Here is a 24,170-nt window from a genome sequence, read left to right as displayed (position 1 = left end):
ACCACATCGGCATCTCTTGCACTGACATAGAAGCATTGGTGTCATGGTATACAAATGTTCTCGGCTTCAGCTTGATGGGCAAGATTCGGCATTACAATCGACGTGACGACGATGACGCTTTCAATACACTTTCATCTCATATCCAGAGACTATGCGGGAATTGAAGTTCGCCATTTTGGCCACTGGCAATAGCGTATGTATCGAGGTGTTCCAATTCATCGACCCAGCTCCACGGCCGCGCGACGAAGAGTTTGAATTCAGCCGTGTCGGCATCTTCCATATCTGCGTCACGGATCCAAATCCAGGACCTTTGGTCAAAAAAATTGTTGAGAATGGGGGCAAGAAGGTCGGCGGTGCGATGGACTACTCTCGCTATGGGCTGGCAGGTCAAAGCGGGGTTTACACACAAGATCCATGGGGGAATGTGGTGGAAGTCATGTCCATTAGTCTTGAGAGAGTCTCCTCAGCAGGGAATGCTCTGGGATGGTACATTGATACGCAGAAAGATAAAGACAAGGCACAGGGACCGTCTCTTTGACGTGACACCGCGGTACTCCATTCAGGGTTTTCTGAATGGTGGAGTATCCATCAGTCAGAATACTATTGCGTGGAAGGCCCTGCAGGGCGCCATAAGAAATTGAATCTCTTGAAGGGAAAACAATCCTACCTGCCTAAGCCGCTGAGAAGGGATTAGCTTCTACATTCTGGTTGTTTGCGTGGAAAGATAAATGACGATAGCGCAGGTTTGAAATTATCGTAGAGTGCTGATTCCAATATAGTACCTGGAAACTGAGTGCTTCAACAATTGCAGTTGCTATGCTACACAAGATGGTATCAGTGAGCGCTACCCTTAGTGTCTTATGATCCACAGTCTTCCACTTCGATCTAGGATATGTTCTCCCTTAATCTTCCAATGAAACACTCTGGCGGCCGTGAATTCCAGCAACGAATAATGCCTTTGGACCATGATAGTGCTTTTTGGCGTATGCGAACCAGTTGATCAAGCCAAGACCAAGACCAATAACAGCACAGAGCGATGCCCAGTTCATGCTGGTGGTAGTGACAGGCTTGTAAATAGGGAAGGATAAAAACACAACCGTTATCAGTTGCCAGCAGATTGCCATGATGCTGAGCGGAAGGCTGAGTCCTTTCAGATTGAAGTAACGAGTAGAGGGGAGCTGCTTGCCTAAGGTCGCCACATTGAGCCATATCGGGAGTCCATAGGAGAAGAAGAAGCAGACAGCACCGGCGCCAAAGACGCCATTCAGAACTGTGGTCGGACCAAAAATCAGTAGTCCGACGAGGCTTGAGATCACAGCTGTAATGTAGACGGCATTAGCTGGAATCTGGCGTTTAGGCTCAACGTAGCCGATGAAGTTGCCAAATGGCAGGGCCCCATGGCTCGCGAGAGACCATATAAGTCGACTTGTGGTTGCAATCGTGGCTGGGCATGACGAAAGATAAACAATGCAGTAGATAACCATGGCGACCGTCAACAGCGCGTCAGATCTGAACCCGTCCATGAATAGCTGAAAGACAGGTTGGCCACCCGCAGGCTCCAACAAGTGCATAGGTGCAACGGTGCAGAAGAGATAGACCAGTATCATTGGAATGCCCGTCAAAGCACACAGGAGAGACCCTCCGACCATCACCAAGGGAATTTGACGTTCCGGCTCGTCCATCTCTTCACTCATATGTGCCGCTGTGTCGAAGCAAGAGATTGCCACACACCCAGGGAGGAAACAAAGGAGAAAAACTAGTCCGTTAGACCCCCAACCAGTTTCGTTGATTACGTCGATGAAAACTGTACGTGCAGAGGCCTTTGGTGTAGCGCGGACTAGAAGTGTCACAAGGACGTAAACGGTCGCTAGATTGATGAAAACAACCATAAATCTCGTAACATGCGGGTAGTAGTCGAACAACCAGATGTTGAGGATGACTCCGATCACGGCACAGCCACATGCTATGAGAAATACTTGCCAGGTCTGAACTTCCCAACTCGGATTTCGAATCTTCATGGTCGCCGTCCAGATCTGAGCGGTAAAAACGTAGGTTCCAGCATTGGCAAAAATCCAACCTAGAGTTGTAGCTGCACCATTCCAGTAGCTAAGGAATCGAGACCATTTGGGTGGAGCCAAAGCCGCTGTCCAGAACACTTGGCCTGTTTGTATTGTGAGTATAGACACACCAAACTGATATGACTAAGCCGCCACGAGAATCTGTGCTTACCAGATGCGTGAGGGAAGACCGACGCAATCTCTGCCATACAGGTGCATATAATCAGTTGACCAAGAGCTGCCACGAGGAAGGCGTAGAAGAAGAAAGGGCTACCACCAGCCCCCAGGGTGAAGACAATATACGACCCAACGGCAAGGGGGGTGGCGGAGATGCTGAACTGTATTCCAATGGCAGACAAAACCGAAAATCGAGGACGGAGTTCTCGAGCTTCAACTGTGACTGAAATGCCTTCGGCGGGAGCAGGCTCAAGAACGGTTTTGACTGAGGGCGGCATGCCTGCTTTGTCCAAATAGTGATAATCTTCACTCATTATGGGCGATACTCAGGCTTCAAGTTGGATGGCTGATAGGACGGGTCGTGGATGTTCTCGGCATAAACAATGTTTGGTCTGGTATGAAATGTCAATGCCTTGAAGTATGATCCTGGGTATATCAAGCTTTATACAATCCTCATCCTTAGGAGGGCTGTGGAATCCTGATCTGTGCTGAACACCTGGATAACAATACAACCGAGAAAATGAAGAGGGTAGAGTCGGAGGGATGGGCCTCGTTGCCTCCATCCAGATTGGGCCGAAGAACATCGCATGGCTTTGGTGGTGTTCACTGACCCCGAAAAGCACTCCAAAACCTGTCCTGTGGGCACTATGGATTGATTTGGTTCCATTATCAATAGGGAAATGAACTCTGTGCTAGCTTTGTGTCCCGATTCAAAATGCCCAAGATTGCCAGCCACCAGACATGATACGGATTGTGGACTTATTTGAGTTTTGGAGGCTACTCGTAGGTTGCTTTCAAAAGACCGAACACCTAATCGTGAAGAAACACGCGGCAGCTAGCTCCTATGAGATACGAAGCAGGAGGACTAGTGAGTTGGGGAAACCCTTGGAGGCCGTCCAAATAGCCTGGAGATCAATCAAAACAAATCAGACGCTTTCTCCCGCATACCGACATTTCGTTGAAGGTTTGAGGAGAAGGGTGGAGCGGCTAACTAGTGCCTAGTCTCATTTTCGAGCTGTCCCGTTTAGGATACACAGAACGAGAGATCTTCCGATTGAGCCCCGTAACACGCCAATACGGCGTTCTTTTGTGATTGGCTGTCACGCTGGACCAGCCATGGAACTTGGAAAGACGGCTCGGGTTTCAAACATTAGTATGCACGGTTCAGACACACTTCAGACCCGAAGAAGCAAAAGCTTCGTCTCGTAAACTTATAGTGGGAGAATTTCATAGTGGGAGAATGTCATAGTCCGCCCCAGTAGTCACATCTTGCCATAAGACTTCACCCGGATTATCAGGGCATAGCTCCCTACGCCTCCAGACCTCTTTTGCGATGTCACACGCAAGGTCCAGATTGGCGAATCCATGCCGTCGTTTGCTTTGGAACCACCTGAGCAAACGGAGTTGAAGTGTTGTTTCAGTACATTCGGCTGCCGTGACCAAGCATGGCCATGTCCAGATGCATCCCGTGGTTGCGTTGGCTTCAAGTTCGACAGCCTCCAGATGGTCCAAGACCCTTTCCACGAAACCTTGAAGCTCCATGGGACTTCTGCGGCGAATCCGACGTTCGAAATAAATCAGGGCAGAAAAATAATATACATTCGAGTAATGTAGGAGAAGCCTGGCAGAGGAAGGTATCTGCGAGTCTAGTATTGATAGGCTGCTAGGAGCATGAAGGAGAAGCTCCAGGTGTAATTGGTCGGCTTCTTTCGTGCGAGGAACGCCTGGCTTGATTGTTGGGGCGAGCACGTTGATCCTGCGAATGAGTTCGAGTAGAGACTTACTGACTCCATGTGCGGTCTCCATATAGCTCGGCGTCGAAGGAACGGCGTCAAGCATCGTCTGAATTATCGGATCGTCGTCTAGATTCCCCAGGATAGATATGCATAGACAAGATTCAAGCACTACTTGTGCTACCATGTCATGTCGACATATGTCCAAGTTGGCAACCACTAGGGAGCGCAACGCTTTCACGTGAGTCCGCCACTCTTCTGCTTGACCCTGTACACCTGCATAAATAAGCAAAGTCAAGATTGCAGCCCAGATAGATGTGCATCGTGATTGTTCCTTCCTAGCCATACTCCGCCGCAGATGGCTAAGTGCGAGCTGTCGATGTTCAATACCGAGTTGATGCAGTCGATCCCCATGACCTTTTTGCTTCAATCTTGATAGGTTGAAAGCAGCTGCTGAGCATATACCGTGGCAAACGGCTATTTCCCCATCAAATTCGCCAGCCTTGGAACTGAGGCCAGCCAGTGCAACAGGTAGCAGTGCAGAGTGCTGGGGCTTGTCAATTTGGTAGACAGGGGTCATGTCCCGAGTTAGGGTCGTGATGAAATGCATGATAAGCTCCGATTGCTCTGCTGGGGCATTTGAGAGATCCAGGTGACTAGGCAGGTATCGCTGGGGGACCTCTGCCAGAGAAGTAGTTGATGATGGTGACTCAACATGCCTTTTTACGCGCAAAGGACTTGCTGAGACCGTACTGGTATCATGTTCAGCTTCCTTGTTGGTCAAATCATGAGAAACTCCCCGAAATCTATCGAGAAATTCTATCTCCGACCCGTTCAAGCTGGAAGGTGGGCTATAATCATGGAAGGCGGGAGACATGCCTATTAAAGCGTCGTCGGCCATGTAATCGTCGCCAAGGATCGATTGAAAGATCGTCGAATCATGCTGATGCAATGATGTTCCAAACAGTTGTCGGTTAAGAGGGTGGTCGAAGGTTGATAGGCAACCGGTCATTCCGGCACCGATCGCGGTCACTTGATCGGATTGTTCATCTTGTTGATAGATAGGGCGTTGAAAGTTATGTAGAAAAGCTTCGTCCAGGGTAGATGATAGCTCTTCCGATACAAGAACCTTGGAGGGTGTTGTATCGTCCACTGCATCAGCGGAAGCCGGGAAACTGGTAGTGCGGAAAACGGAGAATAGTCCACCGGTGGAAGAAGAGGACTTGGGCGTGCGGATTCTTGAATCCTTGAGATGAGTTTGAATAGAAGAAACCTCAGCTCTTGACAAGGCTGAGGGTTTGGATGCTGGTTGGGATATCACAAGATTGGACCTTTGAGCATACCGGGGTTTCTCGTCTTGAAGTATGACAGATGCTGGAGAGAAAGAGCGTGACGGTGAGAGGGAGGGGGGTCGTATTAGGGAAGGGGACCTTGGTTGTCCCTTAGTTCCCAAAGGGCCTTTCCATACCAGTCTGATGTCGTAGCCCTGGCACTGGAAACCTGCACCGTCGCATCTCCTGCAACTCGGTCGAAGTTCATCACATTTGACTCGCCGGTCCCTGCACGTCCAGCAGCCGCTGAAAACCTTGGACCCACGCTTCGCACCGCGTCTTGCAGGGCTTACACGGTTGCGGGAAGAAGTCGAATCTCCTGCCATAACTTACGAGAGTACTGTTGAGCTTGATTGCCGACTTGACATGGCTTCGTCCTACCAAGGTTGGGAAAGGTCAAAGAGCAGTGGTTGGCATGAAACTCGGGCTCGGAACCCTTATCAACCCGGCTAACGCGCCCGAGCTCTAGGCGCTGTGGGCAATAATCTACGTGGGGATCGAGGCGAGTCCTGCAGCAGATAAGGGTAGGTCCATGCCTAGGTAGGGGGGAGTTCCACACCTCTATTTTCGCCACACGTCACTATAGTACTCGCCGGGCCGTTGTTTATCCGTTCTTCCGTTGCTATCTGCCAAGCTCTGACCTATGATCTCGACTCAACCTCCTGCTAAGCGTCCTCTTCCACTTCTTGAGTTCACATACGATGAACTCGACTCAATAGATCCGCCTTACTTTTCAGGCCACAGCTACCCGGGGGGAGACAAGATGGTGCGTCTGCTCCCGAACTACCACATACCTACCCAAACCATGAAACTAACGATTTTGCAGGTCTTCATCTTCGGCGTCAATTTTCCGGAACATCGATTTCTCTGGGTAAAGACAAACCCTTCCACCCCTGCCATACCATCTCTACATCTAAGCCATCTGACCTAACTATTCCATCGCCTCGACATAGCGATCACTAGAATCATTCTTCGGAGTCGGTCCTCATACGCGCCGTCGCGTAATGGCGAAGATGCATCTGCACGAAACGATCAAAGTTGGCGAACTCACACAACCGCAAACCATTGAACTCTCCTCACAACTCGACGGCCTCAAAATCGAAAATCTACTGCGCCGATCCATACAACAAGACATCACGCGCTTGAGAGATACGGGCACGTATCGTGGCAGGCGGCATGCTATGAATTTACCTGTCAGAGGACAAAATACCAGGAGTCAGATCAAGAGTGCAGTGAAACTCAACCGGGCTGAGAGATATTCATGATCTTTATCTTGATGATCTAAGAGCCAGAAGCGTCGTATATGGGCGAGGAACTGTACCTACTACAGCTATCCTTGCGGCCATTTCCTGGACCGATTTTGGGTCATCCCGCAGCCTTCCATGCAATCGCATCAAGAGCGCTTGCATGGCTTGCAACGTGGGGCAGCATCAGTGCAAGGACACCCACTCATGCCGAGAAGCAGGGAACCCCAACTTGAATGATGCCAGGGCCTATTGGGCAGGCCAGCGATCAGGCGCGGACAATCGAGATACATATTTGGAACTCAATCCAAGGCAGGATCATCTATCTCACAGGCAGAGCGGCATATGTACAATACCCATGGCGAGGATCTTCTCGTCTTCCTTCTCCGGCTCCGTGTCAGGGATGTGTGTCATATCTACAAAATTCCTCAAAATTCCGGAACTGTCTACAAATTCGTCGTAACTGTCATGCTATTGCTGTGCACCAACAATGTAGGTGGGAGTCCCCCAACCAAGACCTCCAAGTCGCTCACGTATCCCAAACTATCCGTCTCGCTGCGGTACGTCCCCTCGCCTGGAGCCGGTAAGGTTGTGAAGATGACTGCTGTATCATCACTGTTCTGTGAGATCAACTCGTTCAATATCAAGTGTTGAGCTCGTGATGGGAGATCATTGAAGGATAGTTGGATCGATGCAGCCGAAGGAAATCCAGATGCTTTGGGGTTGCTAGGTGGAATGCCGTTGCTCTCGTCCACTTTGCGCTGATAGATGGAGCGACCGAGATCAGCAGATATCTCCTCCGCTTTTTGACGTCGTGGATGAGGGTCGTCGGCGAACATGATGGATGGACCAGCGCCTTCTTCCTCTGCAATTTCAGCACGTGGCACTGGTGAAGATGTGAAACTGGGTGATGTGGCACGAGATCTGGTGGATCCGGCTACATTCAGACTATGACCAGGTGACACCGTTGCGCGAGATGGAGAATTGCCTTCCGTCAAGCCGTACTTTCGTCCTCTACCTGTATTCTGTGGCGAGTCATATCGGACATCATCGTCAAATTGAATGAGAGCGTCCGGAGAGCTCGAGAAAGCTCTTCTGTTGTTGGCCATGGAAGCTACGTATTGCTTGTGCTTCTGCAGCGACTTTTTGGAGCTGGCCCGGCTGCTCTTTTTCGAGGACGATTTCGATTTTGACGGTGTTTTCGACCGAAGAAGTGCTGAGCCCTCATAATCCCCGTCTTCGTCCGAGGAACTGACCTCGGATTGCTCAACTTCGAGCTCTTCATCCGATTCAGAATCAAAGCCTTCGGAATCGCTGGGATGTGAAGCATGTCGACTCAACATATCATCGTCCAGTCGTGAAGTTCTCATCGTGAGGCTGACGCCTAAGCTGGACAGATTTGCGAACGAGGGTCGCTTGTTTGGACGGGTCAGAATTTTTCGCAGGCCTTCGTAGTGAATGATAGAATTTTCCCTTCTGTTCGGCAGTGAGCTTGGCCAGGTGAAATCTTCTGCGATAGACACTGCTTCAGCAGCACTGATGTCACCAGATCGATTGATCTTGCCTCGGACTGCTTGGAGTTCCCGCCACCATAATTCATCCTCAAGAACCTTGTTGCACTGGTCCAGTGAATCCTCGTCGACATCGTGCCCGTTGACGATGAGATTGTAGGACTTCAAATCGCCACAAGCCAACCAGAAAACAAAAACTTCGGCCTCGATCCGAAGATTTTGTAGCAGCGAGGTCACTCGAGATCGTTCTTCTTCCACGTCTGACTCGTATTCAACAAAGACTGCAACTCGCAAATTATATGATTTTTTCCATGACGAAACTGTGTTGAGAATACATCCAAGTTGTAGAATCAGCGTATACGTATCGAAGTTTGTTGTTTGGACATTTTTGGATGTTCCTCCACCTTCCGATTCCATCTCCGCGGTCATTTGTATCGGCCACAGGTCGATATATTTCTTCGTGTTTCCCTGCTTAGGATTGGGCAATTCCAAGTCACTGAACCCCACAGCAATGGCCACATTGGTCTGCAGTTTCAACATCATGTCTTCCAGAACCATCACATAGCTCTGCACGTCTGTACGTTTCTCCACAAAACATTGATCAGTGGGCAGCTCGCCCCTCACTTGACTTCTGCTCGCACGTCGACGCTTGATAGAAGCATGTTTACGTTCGGGTGGTGGACTTGGTACGTCGACCATAGGTTGCTCCGATCGGAATTGCTGGATGTTGTAAAATCCAAAAATCGCAATGTTTGGACGCATACTCCCAAGGCCTGCAGACAAAAAGATGTTTCGTGCCCCCCATTCAATGGAAGGTGAAATGGCGACGTTAACAAACGCTTTGATTTTAGAGAAGTCGATGTACTTATTCCACGCCGCTTGCTGGCGTCGAGCCTCAGGAACCGAAGCTCCAAAATTTTGAGTTACAATAACATGGCCGATGATGAAGAGCGAACCTTTCTTCAGGGAGTTGCAAAATTGAATAAGTTTGTATCCCCGCCTTGGGTCATTGACGAAAAGTAGTATCTGTGGTCGCCAAAACTTGACGTGCTCAGATTTGAGGCGTAAGAGATATTTCCTAACTTGGTGATAGATCAGGACCTCCGATATTGAGCCCCAGGGTTTTGGTTGCGTCGTATAATGAATGACAATGATCAAAACGAGTAAAATGCACACCGAACCCGACGCCGACAGGCCGTCGACGAAGAACATGCTGCCAGCGCTCAACAACGCGCCTGCGGCGGCTGTCCACCAGTTGAAGTAATGAAATGAAGGACGGAAATTGGGAGCCGATCCGATCTTGAGAAGGAAGGTCGCTACATTCAGAGCGAAAAATGTCATTAGGTAGGTCATTGTGATGAGGGATGCGATACGATTGATGTCAAGAAGTAGCGTGAGCTGGGCAACAGCAAAAGTGAAGAATATTGCGTAGACCGGATCATCCGTCGTTTTGGTGCCCTGGCCAAAGACGGCGAGACCTGGCATGACGCGATCCCTTGCGATAGCCTGGAGTTGTTTGGCTGGGCCGATGATGCCCATCAGTACCGAAAAGAAGGTTGTGGAGATTTCACCTGCAAGTATCAAACCTCCAGAGAGGTTGGTGTCTTGCACCACATTCACGTTTTTGTAGAAAGACTCTCGAGTAATGCTTGCACCCATGGCGAGAATAACAAGGGCATAAGAGACAAATGTCAGGCCAAGACCCCCTAGAGTACCGCGAGGGATTGAAGTGCTGGGGTTCTTGAGGTCTCCTGACATGCTTGCACCAGCAAGAATACCGCCAGTGGCAGGGAAAAGAATACCGAAGAGATCTTGATAATTTTCTCTGCCTGGCAACTGGCTTCCCGCAGCGCCTTTGGTAAATCGTGGAAGCAAGTTGGAGCGCAGGGTTTGTACGCTGAGACCGGTGAAATGAGTGAATTGCTTGGTGGTCTCAAATGGCCGACGCAGGATGGCGGACAAGGGGATGCTAAAAGTTGCAACGAGAAGAACAAGGAGGAGAGCGTTGCTGGCACGAGCAAAGATGGCACTGCCAGCAAGGCATATTCCGACACAAGCGACGACGACTATCGTGCTCCACAGGTATTGCCACCACGGACCCTCAGGCAAAGTGTTGGTCCAGTTGCCAGACTCTGACCCGAAGTTGTAGTTCAAACAGTCTATCAGGCCGACGGCATTCATGCCCGTATTGAAGACAAAGCCTAGATATGAGACAATGCCAATCGCACCGCCGAACTCGGGGCCCAAGGATCTGGATATCAAATAATACGCACCTCCGCCGCGCACGGTACCGTTTGAAGCGACGGCAGAGATAGACAGGGTGGTGACAAGATTGATCAGGTATGCCGCAGACAACATAGCGAGCATGCCAACGACGCCACTTTGACCCAGAATGAAACCGAAGCGAATGAACATAAGAATGCTCAAGACGTTCAAGCTTGTTGGTACAAAGACACCAGAGAAAGTGTCCAGCTTTTCTGTACCTCCAACGGGGCGCAAAGATCCCACCCTTGGTAGAGGTGACTTTTCGGGTTTCGGGTTGAAGTCTGATGGAGGGTCTGCCAAAGTGTCGATGGGAGATTGGCCCTTTGAAAAATTGCTCGGCTCTGAGTTTCGAGCTTCTGGGTTGTCTTTGGAACGGTCAGAAGTGCGATAGCCAGAAGGAGTGGAGGAACGATGCTCAGAATTGATGGTAGCCGAGACATTTGAAATGGCCGATGTCGATGTGGGTGGCCGCGATTCACCATGAAGGGTTCCATCGTGAGCAGAAGATGGACGAGCTTCCCCCTCAGTGCCCTCAACAGGGAAAGAAGATCTTCTCAGCAGTTGAGCGGCCTCATCGGTGGCGGTCCGCGTTAGAAACGTAGGTCGACTCCGAGTAAGAGTACCTCGCCCGAGATTTGGCCAAACCTTTCCCTCAGGCTCCGCCATTTCTACCAGCAACGTGTAATCCGATAGCGGGTTCGGATCATTGCCCCTGACGACCTCGACCAGTGCTCCGCAACTACAGGCGGTTCAAATTAGTGCTTTAAGCAGTGACCCCAGGTCGAAAAACATCACTGGCGTTCGAAGGATTGAAGTGTGGCGGTGCAGTAATGATACGAAGCAGAAGGGTACGGAATATTGATGAACGCTAGGCCAGATGAAAATAAAACCTGAGAGTGGCGGGGTCCCTAGCACATACCTACTTAGGATAGGTAGCTGTTATGTACAAGAAAGAGCCGACTGTGCTCCGAATTGGTTTTGGTGCCATTGCAAAAGTCATAGTTGGTCGCAATGAGCGTGAGAACGAGGTGCTCTGGGCGGACAGAAAGACTTGGCAGTTAGTCACGTGTATGTCGTGGCAAAGGATGAGGGTCACGTGTCTAGCATCAGTCCTCGGTCATTCAGGCAGCTTCCACCTGCCACAGACTGGACCTGTCTCTCTCCTCGCTTGGGATCGGCATCAGCCGTACCGACCATCATTGAAAAAGAAAAAAAGCCCCCAATAATTCTCTCGCTTCATCACCGTACCAGCGAGCTCAGGTACTGCCTCACAGGTCACACTGCAGGTTAACGACTCTTTATCACATGGCTCATACTCAACCTCTCTATTTGTTATCCATTTCAACCCTTCGACTCCCCACAACTCCCAATCTCTTCCCATGAGATTGTACTGATTCCCCTCCAAGATGGCATCTCCTTCCACCGACCCCGTCGATATCCGACGGAGAAGTGCCGCCTCAAGTCCTGCAGCTGGATCTCCTCTACTCGGTTCCCACTCAAGACACGCTTCCATAGCTCGACTATCCTCTCCCGTGCCTTCCTCTCGCCTCAATCTCAACACCCCTCCCATTGCACAAGTGCCTACGCCTCAACAGCTAGCAGCCGACACCCGTAACAACTCCACCCTTCCCAGGATCGAGCATGGAACCTCACTCTCCGGCCCAGGTCACTCGGCTCTGTCTACCGCCCTGGCTGGCAGCTTGACTCACTCTGCTCCAATTGCTCGCACTCCTGATGCTCCCTCCACCCCCAAACAGTCCTTCCTCAACCCCTCCGCAGGCCTTGGGAGCCATGATAGATTAAACAATTATGGCTCGTTCGGCACTAGGGACATGGCTGGTAGTCCTGCTCCCACCGAGGACCCTGAGGTGGTTCGACGGCATCTGGTTCAATCCGACCACCCCCCCACTCGCCCTGGACGATCACTTCGTCTCGACCTGGATGGTGAAGCCTCCGGGCTAGCCTCGGACGAGTTCTCGAGTCTCCGCCTGCAGGGGGGAGATGTTACCCGAGCTGTTTATCGGTGGGCAGAAGATCAGGATCCGACTCAGGCTGGTAGGGGCCAGCGAAGCAAAAGTTTCCATGTGCAACGGCCAGACCCAGAGAGTGAAGTCTTGGATATCAACAGCATTCGCGTTCCTGGTGGGTTTCGCCGCAACTTCATCCGACGAGCCGGAGACTCGCCTGCTCCTGTCGGGCGCACCGGTGTTGGAGCGCATCGCACAGGGGCTCGTGTGAGCAATGCTTCCAACACACGTCCGCCTCCGCAGCTCTTCACAAACAATTTCCTGGAATTCTTGACTCTTTATGGGCACTTCGCAGGTGAGGATCTGGAGGAAGATGACGAGGTTCTTGAGCCGGACGAATACTTCTCTTCCGACGCTTACGACGACGATGGCAGTGATCGTGAGCCCGGAGAAACCAGTACACTTCTAACTCCAGGTACGCCAGGTCTGCGCCGAAGGAAACACAAAGAACGAGCACCCACAGGGAACAATAGTCGATTGAATGCTGCTCTATTATTGCTCAAGTCTTTCGTGGGTACCGGTGTGTTGTTTCTTCCTCGCGCATTCCTCAATGGCGGCATGCTTTTCTCCTCGTTGGTCCTGTTAGGCGTTGCCATTTTGAGTTTCCACTGTTTTATCTTGCTTGTCAATACTCGACTTCGGGTCGAAGCCTCGTTTGGCGAAATTGGCGGCATCCTATATGGGAGATGGCTCCGAGGCTTGATCTTATTCTCCATTGTTATCAGTCAAGTGGGATTTGTCGCTGCCTATACCGTCTTCACATCGGAGAATCTGCAGGCATTCGTTCTTGCTGTATCCAAGTGCAAGACCTTTATCGACATCAAGTTCATGGTCCTCATGCAACTCATCGTCTTCTTGCCACTCAGTTTGGTCCGCGATATCAGCAAGCTTGGTTTCACTGCTTTGGTTGCTGATGCCTTCATCTTACTGGGTTTAATATATCTGTACTATTACGATACGTACACCATCATCGACTATGGTGGAGTCGCGGATATCACCTTGTTCAATCCTTCGACCTGGACCCTTTTTATCGGTACCGCCATCTTCACTTTCGAGGGCGTCGGCTTGATCATCCCCATTCAGGAAACCATGAAGGAGCCCAAGGCATTTCCTAGTGTTCTGGCGATAGTCATGGTCATCATCACAGTTCTTTTCACCTCAATTGGTGCTCTCTCATACGCGGCCTTCGGATCCCAGACAAAAACCGTAATCCTCCTTAATCTTGCCCAGGACAACAAGATGGTGAACGGCGTTCAGTTCCTATACTCGCTCGCAATCTTGCTCAGCACTCCACTGCAGCTTTTCCCTGCCATTCGTATCATGGAAAACGAACTCTTCAGCCGCTCCGGCAAATACAACCCGTACATCAAGTGGCAGAAGAATGTCTTCCGCTTCTTCTTGGTCTTCGTCTGCGCTTTGATTGCGTGGGGCGGCGCAGGAGATTTGGACAAATTTGTGGCGCTGGTGGGAAGCTTTGCATGTATCCCCCTTGTGTACATCTATCCCCCTATGCTTCATTTGAGAGCTGTGGCAAAGACCCCTTGGCAACGTGGTTTGGATTATCTCGTCTGTGTGTTTGGCGTCGTCGCTTGCGTCTACACCACCGTCCTGACAGTTCAGCAGTGGATACAGGGCAGTGCGGCAAAGGCACCTGGGTATTGCGATTCATAGGGCAAAGGGTGTTCAACACCATGCTTGAGGCACCTTCCCATGCACTGAGTATGTCTGAGCTATCTCTAATCATTTGAATGGAGCTCTCAATTAGCGGCATTGGCACGCAATCTCCTACTTTTGCTTCATTTGGGGCACGCCTCGATAGTGTTGGCAGTCTAGAACATTACCAGTGCGATGCATTGTCATATTGCCCTGAAATTTGGCGAACGCTCAAAATTATGATCAAAGCAGAGGAAGATTTAGTATATTAAACCATTTCTGTCCCTTGGACTTCACGTCTCAGTTATATACTCGATTATAGACTACGACTAGCTGAACCCCTTGCAACAAGATGATGCTTGTTACAACAGAACGGGACGTGAGAGACCTTAAGATTCGCACGATGGGCACAGTTCGCTTAGTCACGCAAGGGCCAACGCATGCCATCTTAGTACCAATTCTATCTGAAGATCTAGATGATCCACCCATCCAGTTCCTTCCATCCCATACTCGGACCCATGCAGAGTAATGACTTCATACAGGTCCAAATGCTATCGTTATCTTCTCGCAGGCGGCATCTGTCTAGCCATTGTTTTGTGCACTTTCTTTCCTGTGGGTCCTTCTGCTTCAATGGCGTAGCTCACAGAACAATATCTTGGCTCAACGCCGTCATGCCCAAATTTCCGCCATAGATCATGGCACCTGGACGACCATGACCAAATAGCATTACATCTAGCCCTGACCAGGCAGGGTCATCATACCACTGCCTAGTGTCGACGCACATAGCAATAGAAGACGAGGATTGATCTGCTTGCGGCAATCTTGAAGCCCACCGTGGTCTGAAGATTCGGATGAGTCAACGCACACGGCACTGTGAGGCGAGACTAATGATTCCACTCGGCAGTATCACGACTCGATTTTAGTGTTGAATTGAAGTGATGGGGGTTAGGAAAAGAGGTTGAGGCGCCGTTCCGAGGAAGTGGGAATCACTTGTAGTCATGGGATGCGTGCGGCTCGGTGGTTGGTTGTAGCCGGGAGAGTGGCTCACAGCAAGGAGCACGTTCCTATGAAGCCACCTAGACGCGGAGAGAAGAGCGAATGACTTCCTCGAAATGGGACCAAACTTGGATCCTCGCTGCTCGGGAGGTGACTTGCTTGCCATCGAACGTATCAGTATTGAGCTGGTGCAAAGTGTAAAACATTCCTGCCGGCTCCACGGCTACAATATTTGAATGTGAAGGGGTCCTCGGACGGCGGATCTACTGTGTAACTAGGAGCTATGATCAACTCTGCGGAGTAGGTTATCCAAATGGCCGGGGTATAAATCTGCAAGAGATAGATTTTGATAGAGTGGCGATATTGTCCGGCAATCAAGGTTCAAAGACCCCTGAGTCTAGTCTGCAACTGCGATATGGTCGAATTCGTATCACATGGATGTAAATCGAGCTCACACTCAGTCCTCTGACAGCAATGCGGGAAATAAGCCCTCAACGCGCTCGCCGGGGAGCAGTGATTCAGTTCCGTAATCAAAGTCAGCCCCAATGGAAGTTTGCGCAAACGTCCTTTTTGAGTCACTGACATGCATCATATTCAATGCACCTTTTGCCTTTCCAGGAATGAAAGGCTGCAGAAGAATGGAGATAATTCGAAGAGTCTCGGTGGTGATGAAAAGACAGTAGTGAGCTACAACCGCCTCCTCCGTGATTTGGGAATAAAGTCGGTCCCACAATTGAGCGCGGTCAAAGAATTTGTTGGTCTGGGAACGTCAGCGTGGGAAGGGCATCTTGGGTCGGCCTACCTACCTGTCGGATCATTTCTGAGATCGCTTGGATTGCAGCACGGGGATTAGGATAACTCATATGAGTTTGTACTTCATGGCCGAGGTTCTGGATTAACTCATATTGTATCTTGGTTTCTGCAAGGAGACTTTGGAGTTGTGAGAGCTGGAGTAGTTTGGGATTCTCGATATACTGCTTTATATCGTTCCTCAGGGCAGGTTGGGATGCCAGCTTGATTGCCTGGCGACTATTGATCTTGGTGCTTTTGAAAACTCGGTTCAGAAGGTTTCCAAACTGATTTTTCAGCATAGATGTGTAGGTGCGAGCAATGTAAGAATTGTCGTAGCTGGCATCGTCGTCAATGCCGCCTTCGTGAATCATGTAAAAACGGATCGCGTCTACACCAAAACGATCAATAGCAAAAAATGGATTGACCCCGTTCCCAGCCGATTTCGACATCTTCTCGGAATTCATGGTCCAATGGGCATGGGTCAAGAAACGGCGGGGCAGTGGGAGGTTCAGGGCCATCAGAAAAGCGGGCCAGTATATTGTATGAAAACGAACAATATCTTTGCCGATAACCTGACAATCCGGAGGCCAGAGAGAATCATCACCCGAACACTGTTTGGAGGGATATCCGGCCATGGTGATGTAGTTAATAAGGGCATCCAGCCAGACGTATATGGTCTGAGTGTCATCCCCGGGGACTCTGATGCCCCAGGTCAGTCGAGACGAAGGTCGAGAGATTGAGAGATCCTTCAGACCGCTTTCGATCTCCTTGATGATGGAGTTACCACGCTCTTTAGGGACGAATGCTTCGGGGTCTGATGTGTAGTGGGTGAGAAGCTTGTCCTGAAAGCTAGACAGTTTGAAGTGATAATTGATTTCTGAAGTCCATTCCACCACCTTTCCCGTTTCTTTGGATACGGTTTTGGTGACCCCATCGGAAGGATCGAGCACGCGCGCAACCTGTGTCTCGGGGTAAAATGTTTCGTCGCTGACACAATACCATCCTTCATGCTTGGCCTCGTAGATGTATCCGTTTCGACTCAGCTCGTTCCAGAAATGTTCCACTGCAATTTTGTGATCGGAATCTGTTGTGCGGATGAAGCGATCATAGTCAATATTGGCGGCTACACAGAGACTTTGGAATTGTTGCGCATGTTCGTCACAGAACGTCTTGACGTCTACTCCTGCTTTCTGAGCAGCCTTCTGTATCTTCAACCCATGCTCATCGGTGCCCGTCAACAGGGTTGCTCGGTCATCGCCCAGGAGACGATTCCATCGCTTGAGTGTATCGGTAAGGACAAGGGTGTACAGATGGCCGGCATGGGGTGCTGAATCTGCATCAGCTGGGGTGTTGAGAATCAGGGACCAGAGGAAGGCTTACCGGCATTGACATAGAATATGGGAGATGTGACATAGTAGGGTTTCGTCTTAGTCGCTGGCAATCGAGATTGGACACAGGACGTGAACAACCGAGGTTTCGGTGGTGCTAGGCGCGAGGGTCGCACACGCACTGAATTGAGACGCGATGATACTCTGCACTGCAGCATGAAGCTGCGCGCATGAAGTTCCAGGGCCACCATGAGCTAGCCTTGGATGAGGAAATGCTGATTCTCAACGTGAAGTTGTTGTGGGCGAGGAACCATGAGCCCCCGGCTAGTTGTTAGGGAGCCGTGTGATCCCCAGATTGCAGGCACCAGGGGCCGACTTTGACCACTCTATGGAGTCGCGAACTTATTGAAGGGTCGTATGGTATTTGCAGGTTTTGCTGCAAGATTGTGAAAACAGTTGAGATGGTGCTTGCACAGGAGTCTTGCTTTGCGGTGTTGCTGTTGGTCACAAACTGTCGCGTGGAAGCTGCTTCTCCGCACCTTCCCAAAAAAACCCCAATTTTCAATCCTTTCTAAGACGGCAGGTGAGCCGAGATTCATCATCTCAGTCTGAGGCTAATGCGAGCTATCACTCCCGAGTTTACTTCTCGAATAATGAGGCCCTCAACTTTCTGCTCGCCCGCAAAGATTCGTCCATCGACGCACATCTCCACGAAGCGGAAACTAGGTACAGCCACTAGCGCTAACCAGTCAGACTTGCCACTGTCCTAGTAGATAACAATCGAAACATGGTATGCCTGTGGGCTCTCAGTCTGTACCGATTATCTCTCTGTGATTTCAGTCTTATCTTGCTGGCCGGCAATCCCCTTGTTAGAAGCTGTGGGACGCCCGAGGACTTAGGGGAAATATCATTTCCAAGCCATCGCAGAGCGAGTCACCTCATGGGACCAGCATTGGCTTTCGCATCTAACCCCGGTGAGTCTATATATCCTTGCCTCTGTAAGTTCTCGTCAAGTTGTTCCTACAGCCATATTCTCAATCGCTGTCAAATCGAAGATGTTAGAGCCTCCGAAGTACTCGCCTTTTCATCTCGCAGGTCGGCCCGTCGACCAAGGTCGAGAGATACGTGTGATTATAATTGGTGCTGGTGTCAGTGGGATCGGACTTTACATTCGCTTGCTTCAGTATGTGCCTGCAGCCAGCATAACAATCTTGGAGAAAAATCCATCCCTTGGCGGTACCTGGTATGAGAATCGTTATCCCGGCGTGGCTTGCGACATCCCCAGTCATGTGTACCAGTATACTTTTGAGCCGAATACGCAATGGAGCAAATATTTCTCGGATGGTGAGGAGATTCAGAACTATGTCAAGGATGTAGCGAAGAAATATAAGGTTGACCAGAAAATCCGATACAACACTAAAGTAACTGGTGCCACCTGGAAGTCCAGAGCCGGGGTCTGGGCAGTGAGCACCGAGTCTACGGGTGGAGATGATAGTATCGTCATGGACAATGAAGTGGAAGCGGAGGTGGTCATCAGTGCAACAGGCCTCCTCAATCGCTGGAAATGGCCCGAGATTCCCGGGCTCCACGACTTCGAGGGCAAGCTTCTTCATTCAGCGGACTGGGACACTTCATGGTAACTATATCCGTTGTCAATCTGTGCAGTTCGGCGTTGATGCCTTCCAAACTGACCCTTGCAGGGACTGGACGCAGAAGAGGGTAGCTCTCATAGGTTGTGGCTCATCAGCAATCCAAATGCTGCCAAAGCTGCAAGCAAAAGCATCCACAGTACACAACTTTGTCCGGGGTGGCACTTGGATTAGCCAGCCGTTTGGCTCGACCTTCACAAGCAACACGCTGGCACAGAGTGACGAACCGGGCAATTACACCTATACGGACGAGGAGAAACACAGGTTTGCACACGATACACCATACTATAAGGACTTTCGAAAGGCCATGGAACGAGCAATCAACATGGACTACCCGTGTCTGTTTCCTGGTTCGCCCGAGGAGCTTGCAGGCACAGCGGCTATTGTGAGAAACATGGAGAGCAAACTGGCATCGAAGCCTGAAGTCTATCAGGCCCTGAAGCCCAACTTCATCCCTGGATGTCGCCGCCTGACACCTGGACCTGGTTACCTTGAAAGTCTTACCAAAGATAACGTTGATTTTATCACAACCCCAATTGAGCATGTGTCAAAGAATGTAAGCCGGTTGCCTACCACCCCATTGGGATAAAACCACAACATTTCTGACGCTGTTCCTAGTCTATTCTGACCTCTGATGGCAAAGAATGGATAGTCGATGCCATCGCCTGCGCAACTGGTTTTGATACCAGCTTCATGCCCACGTTCCCCATCACCGGCAATGACGGTGTCACTCTGGCTGACTTGTGGTCTCATCATGCCTCCGCCTATATGTCACACTCTGTCCCCGACTTTCCAAACTACTTCTTTGTCGGAGGTCCCAACTCAGCCACTGGAGGTGGCTCTCTCCTCATCATATTCGAGTCCATCATCGGCTACATTGTCAAAGCGGTCGCCAAAATCAGCCGCGAACACCTGAAATCCATGTCAGCAAAACGCAACGCGCTCACATCCTGGGAAGCATATCTTGATGCCTACTTTCCTGGCACAGTGCACGTAGACGAATGCACGAGTTGGTATAAGGTCAATGGTAAAATCACAGGACTTTGGCCTGGAAGTAGTTTGCATGCGCGAGCTACGCTCGAGAATCCCAGATGGGAAGACTTTGAGCACGAGGCCTTGGAGGGACATGATCCACTCGAGTGGCTCGGTAATGGATGGACCGCTATGGACAAGGAGCGAGGTGACCTGAGCTTCTATCTCGACGAGGTGGATTATCCGCCTGTAGTCAGTGATGAGATTCTATCACAACAGTCCTAAAAGGACGTGATTTCCGAAACATGAGGGAAGGTGGTCTATGACGATGTTGGGTGTTCTGAGATATGAATAGCGATGTGAGGACAGCGACCGAGGACAGGTAATGCTTGCCAAGGTCCCAGGATCATCTCCCTAGGTCGTTGGCGGCCTTGGAAGACCGTGGGTTCACGTGAGTATGACATGATTATTAGTAATTCATGAAGACTTTAGAATCCCCTGTTGTGGCTATTTTCCTTGAATCTAAAATTACCGTATATACTTCGTTACCCGGAAAACAACAGCTTGGAATACTAACAAGATTGAGAAGAGATATCAAGGTTGGCATCGATCTAAGAACTTTCTGGGAGCGATGTAACGTAGAAGTTGTTGTACTTCTTTTGTTCCCACATCCTGAGGGGAATGTAGATGATCGCGGTCGCGAACATTGCCAGAATCCAACTGATATCCGTCCCGTAGGGGCTATCACCAATACCAGCAGCGATGGGGCCAACCCACCAATGTTGGCTCATGTTCAGAAGTCCGAGTACTGTCCCGATAACCCAGGCGATGGATGCAGCAATGCCATGCGGTAACTTGGTGCGATCGTTCCATGCATTTAGGTCGTATTTGTAGCCACGGCGCCAGATATAATGCTCACAGATGAAAGTTGTAGAGAAGGGGACAATCCAGTAGGCGCAGATGAGAAGGAAGTTCTCCATGACTTCCTCAAGATGTTCTCGACCAGCCATGGCTGCAGCAAGGAAAATGACGCTTCCAATGGAAGACCAAACGAAGCGCGGCACAACCAGAAGCTTCTGGGTCACCATCTGCACGCTCAGCCCGAGGGAGTAAACGTTTGTGGTGATGACGGCGACGCATGACAAGCCGAGAAGTACTTCAATGAACTTGCCAAAGTTACGAGCTCCGGATCCGTACGCGCCAAAGCAGGCTCCGATAAGACCACCAATACCTGAAGCATCAGCAAAAACAGGATCGGAGTTGGCAATAAGCGTGCCAATGGCCGCACCGAGCAATTCGATGAAGAGTTGGCTAGATAGCCATCCGCAGTACGACCACGAGAACGAGGTCAGGCTCTTGGTGTCTGAGCGCATGTAAACGCCATAATCCGCAGCAACTGGTAGCCAAGCGACTTCAAACCCAATAATGGCTGTGCCGAAAGATAGAACGCTCGATGCCTCGATTCCACCCGATCCCATAGGAATGTTAACGAAGTGTTTTCCGCCAAAACCTGCAACAATGATGAAGCAAATGACCATGACAATCCATGAGTATCGATCGTAGAAGTGTAGAACCTTGTAGCCAAACAGACCCAGGAGAACAGCAAGCAGGCCGACGATCAGTACGCATACTGTCAATGGCAATTTACCATCGCCAACGTCGTACATCACTGACGCTCCAGAGATAGCGTTGACCATGGCCCAACCAATTTGGTTGACGCAATTGAGGATGGCGAGGACCTTCGCCGGCCACCAACCAAAGCTGTATCGAGGAATGATCATCGTCCTGAGGCCCATTTTGGGGCCCCATGGAGCGACTACTGCTGGGACTAAAGCGCCGAAGAGGTTGAAGAAGAGTAGACAGCAGAAAGAATCCCACCATCCTAGTCCAAAGAGTGTTGGGCCCAAGAAGCCGAGGGCAAGCGTGGCGGTATTGCAGTTTGCACTGAAAAAGATGGTGAAGAGATCGCTTGCGCGTTGATTGGTACGCAACTCTTCTGGGATTCTCTCAATACCGAGCTCTTCGGCACCAATGGTTCGAATCCATTTTCGTGTCTTGAGCCAGAAAGACTTTTCGACAAGCTCCCCAGCCTGCGCATCGGCGCCAGCAGCACTTTCGACTGTGAGTTTAACCTCCTTGCTCTCGTACTGCGAATCCATTGTCAGCCTTCAAGCTGAGAGATATACGAGGACCTGGAAAAAACGCACATCCGGCAGAATCAGAAAACGAACCAAAGGACCGATTGTCAGACCGTCCTCGCTCATTAAATATAGACCTGCCAACCGCTTTCTTCTTATCGCTGCGATCCATGATTACTTGCGGTAGCTCAGGGTCCCGAACATGGAGTACTCCGTCAGGAGAGTTACCGTGGTCTGGATCCAGAGATAAGGCGTCGCTACAGATACCAGCCCGTGATTTCCATTGAAACAGCGCCAAGGAAAGACTTTGGCTGGCGTCAAGATAAGCACCATCTTGACTATTTCATAGTCCGCTTCGGCTGGCAAATATTCTCTTATGTGGGTGCCTGATAAGCTCAGAGCGTTGAAGTCCGACCGGAGCTCTTCAGTAATTTCATCGATATCCGGAGAACTTCACTTCAAGTACCGAGTACGAATCTTTGATCACCGCAGAATATCGAGAGCTCGGTAGCTTTGGTCCACGTGGGGAGCCACGTTTTTTCCATCGAAGACATGCAAAGTCAGTCTGGTTTAAGGATGCCGGTATATTGGTGAATTGATCCAGAAACAATAATAGACAATTCAGGTTGGTTTACGACGACGCCGGGATGGCATATTAAGCCCTTCTAAATGGTCGATCCCCGGTAGCGAGCTTCTACAGATCTGAGGGTTACTACAAACTTTCCTGGTATTGAACGATTGAGGAGGATGTCATTGAGCAGAGTTGTTCGTAAAAGGTTGTTTGTGAAGTAACTAGTCAGCGACACGTACCGAGGCCCTGGGCCACGCACATTGACTCCAGTTGGTATCGCCAAGAACGTGGGGATTTTTCGATTTCCCCAAGGTACCCGAATGGCTGGATAACTACCTACCTAAGTTGTTAGATTAGAGACCGAGAGTTTGAAATGTGATTTCCCAACCTAGACAACGAAACCCCGTGACAAATACCGAGGTAGTTAAGCCGCCGATCAAAAGCCTGGAAAACTCAGAGCACGGCCGGAGAGTTAGCACATGTGTTCTCCTATCCACGTGTCTCACATGTATCTAGCCAAGTAACTCAATCGGAGGCCTAAAGTCCAGATGAAGCCCAAGATTAAGCCACCTGTCCAAGCTTAAAACTCGTTGTTCTCGTCAAGACGCATCGCTACATCATAACTCGATCCTAGATACTGTGATTGTGGTACTGAAATGGGTGGAAGAAATCAGTCAGGGAAGTGATGTTTTTTTGTGTTAAGCGCTTCGCAGTGCATTGCGGTTTAAGAATCGATAGTGGATTACCGAAAAGGTTGAAGGAGAATAAATCGGCGGTCACAGTAGATGTATCTCGAGATTCGTACTACGAAGTACAATGTCATTTCGAGGCCACCTAGGTCGTGTAGGGATGGCTTCGAGGGAAGCACGGCTGCAAATAGCTATTGGCATGGTTTGGGTAGATATTGTTGGAGGCTTGGCGGTAGGAAATGCACTTCAGGAATTGTCCAATTGTCTCTGTTTTCTCTACTCATGGAGCCTGTTCTTCTCTCTATATAAATTACGCGTGGTGACGATCTAGAATGGCCTTTTCCGCATCTCCTGAGACTCTCGTTGAGCTATAATAACTGGTTATTGACCCTGTCCAGCTGAGGTTTTTGGTCCTTGTCGAGCTGATAACTGCACTAGTGGTAAATTGCGATACGGCGGACCATTACGGTGGAGTAGAAAGGGCTTGGCAGCAACAGATATGCTCAGGGCATGTGACTTTGGTCGGATAATCTCATAAATCTCCGATAGTGCTCACAGCCATGTTCATCTTCATCACTATAGTATAAAGTGCGAGAGCATATGTGAGAATGTAAGAAAGGCGTGGATGGGGGCTGGCGAGTTCTGTCCTTCGTATTGATTCAGCATAAACAAGCAAAGCTCAAAGCTACATAACATTCGGCGGCGTGGAGTAGATGTCACGAACCCCATCGGGGCCGGATACCAGAAACTTGAAGATGCTTGGAGTCTTGTATAGTCCAGGTCTCTTGAAGTGTTTAGTTCAGTATCTATGTTCGTTACTCTTTGTGCGCGAAAGCCTAGTACTGTGGATGACCCACCAGACTCTGCGTCAAGTTTTGAAGCGACTCTCGGCAAGTATCCATTAAATGATAGCCATAATTTACTAACGCCCGTTCCTTGACGCAAGCTTTTCCTAAAGGCGCCAAGAGACGGGCCAGAGAGGATTGGTCATCGAATACGGCGCACGATGCAGACTACCATTACATTAGCTTGTGCAC

General features: G+C 50.1%; 7 protein-coding genes across 7 annotated transcripts; 2 read left to right on the top strand and 5 right to left on the bottom strand.

Moving 5' to 3' along the window:
* Positions 1-151: 151 nt before the first annotated feature.
* LTR84_003594 (uncharacterized protein) lies at positions 152-538 on the top strand (the record flags this gene model as incomplete). Its single annotated transcript, XM_064847182.1, has 1 exon — positions 152-538. One exon carries the CDS (start codon positions 152-154, stop codon positions 536-538), a length of 387 nt encoding a protein of 128 aa, XP_064705535.1.
* A 364-nt stretch (positions 539-902) lies between these two features.
* LTR84_003593 (uncharacterized protein) lies at positions 903-2,548 on the bottom strand (the record flags this gene model as incomplete). Its single annotated transcript, XM_064847181.1, has 2 exons — positions 903-2,161; positions 2,230-2,548. 2 exons carry the CDS (start codon positions 2,546-2,548, stop codon positions 903-905), a joined length of 1,578 nt encoding a protein of 525 aa, XP_064705534.1.
* A 913-nt stretch (positions 2,549-3,461) lies between these two features.
* On the bottom strand, positions 3,462-5,624 carry LTR84_003592 (uncharacterized protein; the record flags this gene model as incomplete). The annotated part of the gene is made up of 1 exon (XM_064847180.1): positions 3,462-5,624. The coding sequence occupies one exon, from the start codon at positions 5,622-5,624 to the stop codon at positions 3,462-3,464; it is 2,163 nt and encodes a 720-aa protein (XP_064705533.1).
* Positions 5,625-6,988: 1,364 nt separating this feature from the next.
* On the bottom strand, positions 6,989-10,984 carry LTR84_003591 (uncharacterized protein; the record flags this gene model as incomplete). Its single annotated transcript, XM_064847179.1, has 1 exon — positions 6,989-10,984. The coding sequence occupies one exon, from the start codon at positions 10,982-10,984 to the stop codon at positions 6,989-6,991; it is 3,996 nt and encodes a 1,331-aa protein (XP_064705532.1).
* A 740-nt stretch (positions 10,985-11,724) lies between these two features.
* On the top strand, positions 11,725-14,016 carry LTR84_003590 (uncharacterized protein; the record flags this gene model as incomplete). The annotated part of the gene is made up of 1 exon (XM_064847178.1): positions 11,725-14,016. One exon carries the CDS (start codon positions 11,725-11,727, stop codon positions 14,014-14,016), a length of 2,292 nt encoding a protein of 763 aa, XP_064705531.1.
* A 1,435-nt stretch (positions 14,017-15,451) lies between these two features.
* LTR84_003589 (uncharacterized protein) lies at positions 15,452-17,332 on the bottom strand (the record flags this gene model as incomplete). Its single annotated transcript, XM_064847177.1, has 3 exons — positions 15,452-15,754; positions 15,801-17,113; positions 17,167-17,332. 3 exons carry the CDS (start codon positions 17,330-17,332, stop codon positions 15,452-15,454), a joined length of 1,782 nt encoding a protein of 593 aa, XP_064705530.1.
* A 3,014-nt stretch (positions 17,333-20,346) lies between these two features.
* On the bottom strand, positions 20,347-21,894 carry LTR84_003588 (uncharacterized protein; the record flags this gene model as incomplete). Its single annotated transcript, XM_064847176.1, has 1 exon — positions 20,347-21,894. One exon carries the CDS (start codon positions 21,892-21,894, stop codon positions 20,347-20,349), a length of 1,548 nt encoding a protein of 515 aa, XP_064705529.1.
* Between the last annotated feature and the right edge of the window lie 2,276 nt (positions 21,895-24,170).

This window comes from Exophiala bonariae (assembly GCF_035927105.1).
Source record: "Exophiala bonariae strain CCFEE 5792 chromosome Unknown scaffold_16, whole genome shotgun sequence".
NCBI lineage: Eukaryota > Fungi > Ascomycota > Eurotiomycetes > Chaetothyriales > Herpotrichiellaceae > Exophiala > Exophiala bonariae.
The sequence above is the reverse complement of the archived record's forward strand: the minus strand, read 5'-3'. Positions and strand labels throughout refer to the sequence as shown.